We start from the raw sequence: 11,080 nt of genomic DNA, 5'->3' as shown, positions 1-11,080 counted from the left end.
CCATTTGTTCCATTTCAGTCCATTTTAGCTCATTTAGTCCAGTTTGGTCCAATTCGGTCCATTTGCTCCACTTCAATCCATTTCAAATGAGTATAAACTAAAATAAATAAAGCTGTTAACTTTCACTACTTTTTTTTTTTTTTTTTTTTTTATGGAAAACTTTGTGTAAAGATAGTTTTCCATATTTTCCAGTATTTAGTAGTATCAAAAAAAGAAGTCACAGGAAAACTATGTATGGCTTTAGAGATTGTTTTCCAATAAATTTTTTGGAAAAAAACAAATTAAATAAGGGAAGTTAGAAGTGTTTTTTAATTCATTTAAGGTTTCTACCAAACATAGGAAAATGAGACAGTTTTATAGAAAATATTTTTAAAAAAATGACTCATTTTCTAGAAAATATTATCGCCGAAACAAACAAAGCGTTATTATTTATATTTTTTTAAAGTTAATGAAAATGACATATGGCTTTTTAAGCCGGAGTAGAACTGGACTCTTCAACCAAGGCCTTTTGCAAATTTTGAGACTACTCTAATGATTCACCAACACCAAACAACAACAAAGAACTCTAAAGGATTCTATGTGTGTTTAGTTTTAAACTTCTCTATGGAATTTGGAAATTTGGAGAGAGAGAAGGTAGAGAGAACAATGTGATTTTTCTCCCTAACTCCTCAATATAGGAATTGGGCGTAGAATCTCATGATTTATGAGGGTTATATAGAAAAGCTTATAGATAAGTATTGTAGAAAGGTGAATAACAAATTTCTCTCAAGTTCTAGCAATCTTGCTCAACTAAGAAACTGGCAAGAGAGGCAAGATTGTTTTTCAAAATAGGTAAAACTCATCTAACCCATGTAATTTCACTCGACCGAGATTCTTCATACTTCAGCTTCACATTCAATATTTTGACCTCTTAAACCAATACAAATTTACACATAATTGTACAAGATATATAAAATAAAAAATAAAAAAAATAAAAAATTAATTAATTAAGAACTGAAAATGTATATGTAATTTGGGCATGGAATATACCAACACACTAAAATCCTAACAAAATTAAATCAAAGTTTACAAAAAATTTTCCTGTCTTTGAAATTGTGTTATAGTGTGCTATGTTTTTCCAATTTTTTTCTCTACAAATAATTTTTTAAGTTTCAAATAAATTATTTAAATTACTAATTCTTTTAAAGAGGATTACCATGATAATCAGAACTCATAACAAAAATACTTTTTAATACTCAAATAATTGATAGACATATTTAAATGCATAGCCAATATTATGTTTATAAACTCAAATTTTCGATTCTGAAAAAGCTAAGAATTAACTCAAACATAAATCACATCAAAGTTATAAGAGGGTGGGATACTACTTGTGTTGAGGAACTCAAAAACACAACACCAAAACATATTGACCTAAAATAAAGTTATTAAAAAAAAACCCACACACACAATGTTGCATCCACCTAAAGTAGAGTTGCAAGAAATTAAAAAAAATAAAAAATAAAAAATAAAAAATAAAAAAAATAAAATCAAGAGGGAGAGAGATAGAATAATCATTTTTTTAAGAGAAAATGTGAGAGATAATTACAAATTTATAGAAAATTAGATGAGAATAAAAAGAGTTAAAAAATATAGTAATAAACACTAAATTATCATAGTTATGCTATGTATTAAAATTACACTATATTCATATATACTATCTTTATAATGCAATAGGATAACATTTATAAAATCAAATAAAAGAAAAAAGATAATAACTTAAAAACACAATACTAAATTACATCAACCCAAAGTAGAGTTCTAAAGAACACAAAAGTTAATCACCTAAAATAGAGATGTAAGATAAATAAAAATAAATGAATAAAAAATCCACCAAAAATTGAAAAAAAAAATTGAGAGATAGAGAGAAATAATTTTTTTTGTGTGGGAATTGGGAAAGCTTAAAGCCATGCATAGAATGTAAGAGAATTGTAGATTTATCGTAAAATTATGAGAATAAGAAGAGGTAAAAAAAATAAAGGAAAATAAATGGATAGAGAAAAGTGATATTAAGGTAGTGTAACGATAAACTGGGGATTAATAAAAAGAAAAAAAAAAGTTATAAATATGAGAGAGAGAGTTGGAAATAAGTAGCTAATATGGCTCAATAAAAGCGTAACAACAATAAATGCTACACTTTAATTTTTATATATAAATATTAATAAATAAATATATATATATATATATATATAGAGAGAGAGAGAGAGAGAGAGAGAGATAAGAAATTTAAGCCAAATTAAAGTAGAAGAACATACCATGAGAATTAACAAAAGATGATTATTATTAGAACAACAAAAGACTTTTTCTACATTTACATATATTGCTCACTATCACCCTTTTCTTCCTCCTACATAAACTTGAAACAAGGGATCAACTCTGGTTAAACGCGGATTGTGGACAATCGTTTTACAAATCGAATGAAATTTTCGTCCCTATCCAGCATGCTGATCCTCACATACTTAGGGCCAACCCCAAAGTGTGTTCCCCCTCTAGTCAAAATTTTATGGCCTTTTAGGAAGGTTTCGCAGTCCTCTATATCTTTTTCACATTTTAACCATGCGAAAGCTGCAAAGGGTATAGAAAAAATGAGTGTAAAATTATGTAAATTTACAAATTTGTTACGGTAACTATATATATTTATACTGGCGTTATTTATTTTGCATTTTTTATATTATTTTTTTTATGTATTCTGAAGATGAAGAAAGAGAATAAATTGTTGTATATGAAGAAAAAATAATAATTAAAAAAATCAAGAAAAATTAATATTTTAATAAAATATACTATAAAATAGATAATCTGATATATAATGTTTTGAAAAGTGAGTGTAAAATTGAAAAAATAAATTCTTATGCTAAAATATATAGAAATTTTTGCAATAACTGATGCGAATGCTCTTACCAGGCCGAGGCTCAGAGACTTGATTGAAAAAGGTGCAAAATGCAGGCGGAAATTTAGGCAAACTAAACATTCCGCTGTGCTCCACTGCCTCTCTCAACAACTTCCACCTCTCTGCCATATTGTGGTAGCTGAAGTCGAAAAAGGTTTCACCTACTTCTGAGTCGTCAACATTTTCATAGGTGTCAGAGACAGCTTTCAGAACCTTAGCTGCTCGAATTTGTGAATCCTTGGACACGCCTATGGTGTTGAGCTCAACAAATTTAGTCATTCTTTTTGCAACCTCTTTGTCCTTAACAATAGCCCAACTATGAAATTTAAAAGCAAAGGCATTAGAAATTGTTAAAATTATGTGGTTGAATGATTAAAGTTATCATTCTCAATAGTTTAAGCTTTTGGATAATTAGTAATTTAACATGGTATTAAAGCAGAAGGTCTTATGTTCGATCTTAGTCTCCTCTACTCTACTTTCTATTTAAATCCCACATATTCGGCCTCACCAATTAAAAGGAAGTCTGAGCCCACATGTGAGAGGGTATGTTAGAATTATATGATTTAGGATCTGTTTGAATACCGTTAATTTTGCTGAAAATTGAAAACTTATTGTTGAAAACAAATATTTTTTAAAAGGTAAAACACTATTCATGCGTTTTTTTCACAAGTTGGCTGGTTCATGAACAGTGTCGTGGGACTAGCCCAAAAAGATGCAAAACGCGCAAACATCCTCAGGCAAATGCACGCTTATTGAAAACTTATTGTTAAAAACAAATATTTTTTAAAAGGTAGAACATTGTTCACGCGTTTTTCACAAGTTTGCTGGTTTATGAACAGTGTCGTGGGACCAACCAAAAAAGACGCAAAACGCGCATACATCCTCAAGCAAAGGCACGCTTAATGATTAAATTTATCATTTCCTATCGGCCTAAACTTTTGGACAATCGGTAATTTAACAAAAATGAAACCAATGCAACACATGACTTGCATTACAGAACAAAGAATTAGCACAAACCAATTCTACAGCTATTAATATGATTATCTTGATATGGTCAACTTACCCAATCCGCATTCCTGCATGGCCTGTGCTCTTTGAGACTGTGAACAACATGAGTTCATGGTCTGCAGGGGAAGAAATAGGAGTATATTGCGGCCAATAGTAGGCGAGGTCATGAAGCAATGTGCCCTTATTTCTATTAACCACTGAATGCCTTGCAGTCCCGTCAGGGTTGTTAGGAGATGTAACTAGTTCAATGTAAGGCCCCTCTTTGCTGAAGTTATGTGCCTCACCAGCCCATTTGTAAAGGCCCGACTTTAGGCAATCCGTCATAGCCGGGTAGGACTGCAGGTAATTTGTAACTCAATTATAAATTGATTCATCTTATAGATGTTATTTTCTAAAAGGCAGTTACAGATAAGTTCTTTGTTTTAAAAGAATGAAGAATCGAACAAATGTAGATTTTTCAGCATTCAGAATACCAAACCAAGCTAGAAATCTAATATCTTTGGCAAATTTTTAAAATTCCTCCGCTTTGACATTAGCTAGGACCTTATGAAACTGGTTATTAACTAATTATTATGAACAAATGGTATCAAAGTTCAGGGTGGTGTGTGGTGAAAGTGGCGAGGCATTTTGGATCCCTACCCAAGAGAGAACAAAGCAAGCCGAAAGAGCTCACACAAACTATCCTGGAAAAGTGCCCAACAAAGGAGTGTTGCCAATACCAAAAGAGCTCACAGTTCCAATGGGCAAGAATGTATGAGCTGATACCCATGGATGAGCATGTGGACACATGGTTCCCGTTGATGGCATATGGAAGGCCCATGGATGACATTTCGGTAATGGAAAAAGGTCAGAGGCAAATGAGAGCTAATAGAACTTGTTCTTGGTGCATAGAAAGACAGAAACTCACAAGTAAGGGAGAAATTGTTGAGAATACACATGTAAATGAAGTCCCACATTGAATAAGAATAACAAAAATGAGTAGCTAATATAACACAATTGGGCTCAAACTCATAGGTTTAAGTCTTTGTGTTAGGTGGTATCTCCATATGTTATATTACCTACTCAGTTGGCATCTTAGTACAAAGAATATAAGGTATCTGTGTCATAATATCCCAAGTCATAAGGGTCAGTGAGGATACAGCTGTCTAATTAGACTATGGCTTACAGTTTACTCTAAAATCTGCGAGGTCTGTGTTTCTTAGGGGACAAAGAAAGGTGAAAAAGATACGGACTTGTTGTACCATGTCCTTTTGAATTCTATGTATGTGGACTGGATCATGACAGTCATCATAGAAATTGGTATTAATACCATTTTCCTAATGCAATTTCCTGCGATACTAAGCTGCTAGAAAAGTAGTGTGCAGACAGTGCATATGACACAATCACACAACACATTCAACCAAAAAGATTTTGCTATCATGCTATGCAATATAGTTGACTTGTTTTTAATAAGGGTAATTTGACTTTCCAAGTTCAGGAACATTTAAGGAATACCTTCTTTTAAACGGTTCTTATACATCTGAAAGTACAAGGTGTATTTGAATAACCATTTGAAAGGTAAATTTTTAATAATATTCATCCAATCAAGTTTGGCACATGCAAGTTTGCGGTCCCATGTGCATTGTGAGGATTTGTTGAATGCTGTGCTTGGTAAATGTGTCAGTGCGCATTAGCGCAAGCGTGAGGAAGAAAGAAAAGAAGATAGGGAAAGCATAAACGAAGTGCGGGGAAAATAATTGAGATGCCAAAGTAGAGTATTAGAAAATTAATTAAGAGTTGAAAAATCTTGATAGTGCTGCAGAAATAAATAGCATGATACTATATTTATGTTGGACAAGGTCAACAATCTAATACAATGCCATTAGTGAAAAGAAATATAAGCATGCCCACCTTGTAAAGGTGATTAAATTAATCATGATCATGATCAAAGTGATTAAATTAACCATATATGAAAGCACAGGAGTAAACCTTTAAGTTCATTGGTATTAACCATTCTCTTTGAATAGATTCTTTAACAATCATAACACCAAGTTGCTAGAATATCAAACTCAAGTCGATTAAATTAAGATATTAAACCAACAAAGAATAGTAATGAATGAAAATCCTTTATGCCACACTTTGATATTTAAGAGTATGTTCCACCATTTACGTTCTTTTATTTATTTTTTTCTTATAAAGTACCGAAAGTTTATGGTATTAAAAATATATATCATATACATTATTTATTGCAATTAGTGGAGTATAAAGTAAGACACTACAAATGGGATGATGAATTTTTATCATGTTGATTGCTTTTTACCATTAGCCTAAGACACCATTCGACTTTTGGTGTAAGTGTGGTTCGAACTTCAAATTTCTTATTTGAAGACGAGACTTTTTCAAATGAGCTAAACTAAAATTCACGATTAGATTTTTATTCTGTAACAATATAGTTTAACAACGTATGCCCTTAGGGTTTTACTAATAATGTTTTACTAACATATGCCCTTTGAATATACATTAACAAATCATTTTATGAAATTTTTTATAGAAAAATGAAAAGTGACCAACTTTTTTGACATTTTTTCAGTTTATCATAAAAAGTTTCTTAGAATAAGTGATTAATGTATGCCGTGAGGGGCATACATTAACCGAACCCTAATATGAATACGACACTTACCGAATAGTAAGGGGCTTGAGATACCACACTTATTGGTTCAGATGCATCACTCGGTGAGAGAGCAAAGAGAGCAGCTAGATAGAGCTGAGATGAACCTGTACCAACAACAATGTGACGACCATCTGTGACAGCATTACCAACAACTTTGTGTAACCTGACCACCTGCTTGGCAAACTCAGGCTCCAAAAACCAGCAAATGTTGCTGATATCGGAAAAGTAGCTCATGTACTGCCACCCTGGGATCACAACTGTGGTTTTGTCCCCCATTTGTTGCCAATATTTTTCATACATTGTCGGATCACCGCTGTTGAAATAACATTATAAAATTAACATCTTTTAAGACAAATGTATGTTGGCCATCATATATAGTTATTATTATATTATTATCATGGTACATTTTAGAAATAAATTAATATTAATTCAGAACAAGTTTACAAATCCAATAAGTACTCTTTGCAATTGGTCTGCCTAGACAGTCCACCATAAAAATCTCAAATGGTCCAATGGCACCAATCAATTTGTTAGAGAAGAGAACTACCTACCTACTAATCATAAGAAAACAAAAACAAGAAAGAGAAAAGTCACCTCCCCAATAGAAACTGCCGAAAATGAAAAGACATTTTAATGGCAAGATTATTTTGTGAAAAATGTCACTTCTAGTTCTTGCTAAGTGAAAAAGACTGTACACAGCAATTGGGTTCTGAATTTACTTGTTAGGAGTAGGTGTGAGGACGGCAGCAATGTGGGACCCTATCTATCACATCTAACATAAGATCAATATGATGTTAATACATTATTTCTACCTAAGAAATCTTAGTTTTCATTGTGCTAATAAGTAAGATTTCCTTTATAAACTAAACAACTTATAAATGTCTACAAGGTAATATTTACATTATGGCAAATGTTAACAAGCCCGGTGCAGTGTTTGTTAAGATTAGACTAATGTGGATTCTACTTAATAAAAAAAAATTAAATAAATAGAAGAAAAAGACATAAACTGGCCTCACATCTTTTTTTTTTTTTTTTTCTCTCAATGAAGCTGGCCTCACAACCTGAAAGCTACAAAAGAATAACCAAAAAAAAAAAAAAGAAGACAGAAGGCTGCTGTTACGGGCACGCCCATTAACACAATCCTTACATTATTAGTACAATATAAACCTATGTTAAATATCATTCAAAATAAAATAAAAATGTACGATATATGGCCCACTAAGTGGTAGATCTAGGCAATCCCACTTTTTTTTTTTTCTTTTTCTTTTTTTACTATATATGACCAGCAGAGGGCCTTAAAAGCTTGGGCGGCCTAATAAAAGTTCTGAGATTCAAACATCGCACGGAACAGCACTAAAGTTTGAGTCTTTACATCACACCAAAGGCCTAAAGGTGTCTGCATGCAGTGTGTGTACAAAGCCACATGCCTCCCACAGTCATCTATCTACTTCTAAGCCAGACTTATAGTGACTTGTGCAGTTGTGCCTGCTTAATTTGATATGTACAGATTGGGCTCTCCAACTATCTTATATATATTATGTTTTTGTTCATGGATGTTACCGTGCACTTCTTAAAAAAAGCTTCAAAAGAATCCCACTTGCTGGGAAATAATAAAAGTCAAAAGCTGATAAAATTATGGAATTCAAGTTAAAAGTGGCTCGATTCCCTAAAAAGACGCACAATTATATCTCTAATTAAAAGGTAACTTTGTGCACTCGTTAAAGAAGTTTTAAAATTTCTACCCAAAAAAAAAAAAAAAAGAAGTTTTAAAAAGGTCACACTTGGATTAGAACAAGTGAAAACTAATAAAAATCCTCTTACACAAGACGCCCCAACACTGTTTGTGCAATTTAAAGTCCACAACTTAGGTACATAACATTTCACCCAAAAAAAAAAAAAAAACTTAGGTACATAATATAATGATGATGCTGTTGGTCAAATGTCAATGAGCACCACCTATGGTGCATGTTAGAACCTAGCAAATAGTAACACTAGCAGTCTAGCACCACCATCCCCCACCTCCCTTCAACTTTGGAACAGAGAAATGACAAAACGAGAGTCCTCGGTTGCAAAAGGATCCTGAGTTCCCAGGCCAAAGTCTAACATGCACCATGGAAAATCTCAACCAATAGAAGGAACTGTATTTGTCTAGCAAGGAAGTTAATACTCTACTGGTAAAAAGTAAGTTAACGCAGCACACGTTTTGGAATCCCAGCAGGACTAGGACTACACAGAGCTAGCAGTGTTGCCAATAACAATACTGTAATAAAAACAATAATTACTTGCCTGACCAATTGAGAAATATCACTGACAACATTTCAGGTTTCTGACATAGTAGGAGACCCTAGGATTTGTGCAGCTCTCATTGCTTACCCAATACTTCCCATTCTAAAAGCTGCTCATTTGGTATGAATTTACACTTATGCCCCTGAATTTTTTTTTTTTTTTTTTTGGCCCACTTTCTGGCTCTTTTTTTCTTTTTTTTGGCTGAACACTTCCTGGCTCTTTGAGTGAGCAAACACTTGCTAAAACTATCATCAAATAGTTTCCTTACAAATTTTTCATTAAGTGAGAAAAAAAAAAGAAGAACAAAAAGACAAAAAAGAGCTAACTTGGTGATGTAATTGATAACAAAGAACTACAAGGGAGGTTAATGAGAGTTCAGGGCAAGTATTCCACAAGTTGAGATATATAAAGTATAAACTGAAAATAAAAAGAAACAGGGTGTTGCACTTACTGATCGAGATTGATAATTCTCTCCCCGCTATCCTGAGCTTCAGCCAGAGTAGTAAAGGAAGAAAGAGAAGAAGACACAGACAAGCGAGTCCTTTTTGTAACTTGGTCTTTCTCAGATTCAAAACCCAACCAATTAAGGCCCTGTTCCCTCTCGAACACACTCCTCAAGATGAAACTCACATTCAAAGCTAAAGAAAGTACGAAGAAGTGCCTCATTGAGAAAACACTGGCAATTTGTACCATTGAAAAGTAAGAAACAGAGTAGTAAAATAGAGTATTGGAAGAAAGAAAGTCAGAAACAGAGTAAGAAAACAGAGTATTGAACAGTGATCTTGATATTTATAGCGAAGCCCAGAACATGGAAACAAAAAATTTGAATTGACAAATGGACCGCAGGGAAGTAATTGCATGCAAATGGTTGGTGGTGAGCGTTATTGAAATTTTTTTTTAAATATTTTTTTGACTGATCTAGTTGAAGAAACAGAAAATGAAAACCAATCTAGACAAAATTGTGAAACAGAAAGTTAGTAGGCGGTTTTAAAACTTGGGAACTTGGAATTGGACTCTGAAACCCTGAAAAACTGACAGGTAATCTCTCAGATTCCTAGGGTTTCTAGAGCCTCTGTGCATGCAAACCCCCAATGTTCTATAATTTTGAAACTCTGCCCTCAGCTACCCAGTAAAGATTTTCATAGAAACATTCAAGTTATTGAAATAGTTGGCAAAAAAAGCACAAAACAAAAACATGTTGAAAGAACATCAATAACCAGCATGTTAATTCCTATGAAATTCACAGAAACAATCACAAAGTGAAAACAACACAAAACACAAAAACAGAAAACAAAATCCCAAATCCTAATACATTTGCATGCTCTACTAGGAAAGACCAAAAGAAAGAAAACCCAGAAGTGAAAAACAGTGTAAAAAACTAAAATGTAACAAGAGGGTACTATGGATTATGGAACACCGAACACACTCCTTGGAAGACTTCACAACATGAGATTTCTCTCTGGAATCAAGAAATCACAAGTAAAAATCGCAGTTTTCCGATGTGTGAGATCTCGAAACAATAAACACTCCCACTAGGCTTGATTTCACTGTTCTATATTTATGTACAAGCAAAATATTTATTTATATATATTATATATATATAAAATATATACTATATTATATACTATATACTACTCTATTATACTATGGGAGGTACGAGAAAAAGGAAGGGTTTTGAAAGAAAAAGCTGCTCTTATATGCTTTGTATTGCTCTGCATTGTTCAGTTTAGTTTTCTTTTTTCTTTTCTTCTCAATAAATTTTGCTTTTCGCTTTTTCCTCTTTGTTCTATCGGAAACTATTAAGAAAAGCTTGTTATAAGTAACAAGAACTCTCTTAAATTTAAGTTTCTATTAAAATCTTATCAGTTTTTTTTTTATGTTTTTGGATGAATAATAAATCTTATCTTTTTTGAGTTGTGAGCATTTTGAGTTTTGCTTTGGATGGGAATTAAAGAAGAGAGAGATTCAGATAGCGAATAGTGTGAGAGAGACGTACGGGTTTGGTGAGAGAGATTCAGCGGTTGATTTTTGAACTTTTTGCTACCTCAAAAAAAAAAAAAAAAAAAAACTTTCTGATTTTTTATTTTTATTTTTTTGAGCAAATCTTTCTGATTAACTTGTAATGTAAATATGTAATTGCATTTGCTGTTTTTTTTTTTCCTTTTCTTTTTTCTTCTCTCCGTCTCTCTCCCTCCTTTTCTTTTAATTACATT

General features: G+C 32.5%; 1 protein-coding gene across 1 annotated transcript; it reads right to left on the bottom strand.

Annotated features, from left to right (window-relative positions):
- Positions 1-2,299: 2,299 nt before the first annotated feature.
- On the bottom strand, positions 2,300-10,849 carry LOC126701877 (tryptophan aminotransferase-related protein 2). The gene is made up of 5 exons (XM_050400300.1): positions 9,319-10,849; positions 6,591-6,894; positions 3,987-4,267; positions 2,935-3,239; positions 2,300-2,601 (listed from the first exon to the last, which is right to left on the bottom strand). The coding sequence occupies exons 1-5, from the start codon at positions 9,558-9,560 to the stop codon at positions 2,417-2,419; spliced, it is 1,317 nt and encodes a 438-aa protein (XP_050256257.1). The 5' UTR covers positions 9,561-10,849; the 3' UTR covers positions 2,300-2,416.
- Between the last annotated feature and the right edge of the window lie 231 nt (positions 10,850-11,080).

The sequence above is a fragment of the Quercus robur genome, chromosome 10, assembly GCF_932294415.1.
Source record: "Quercus robur chromosome 10, dhQueRobu3.1, whole genome shotgun sequence".
Classification (NCBI taxonomy): domain Eukaryota; kingdom Viridiplantae; phylum Streptophyta; class Magnoliopsida; order Fagales; family Fagaceae; genus Quercus; species Quercus robur.
This window is presented reverse-complemented; position numbering and strand designations above follow the sequence as displayed.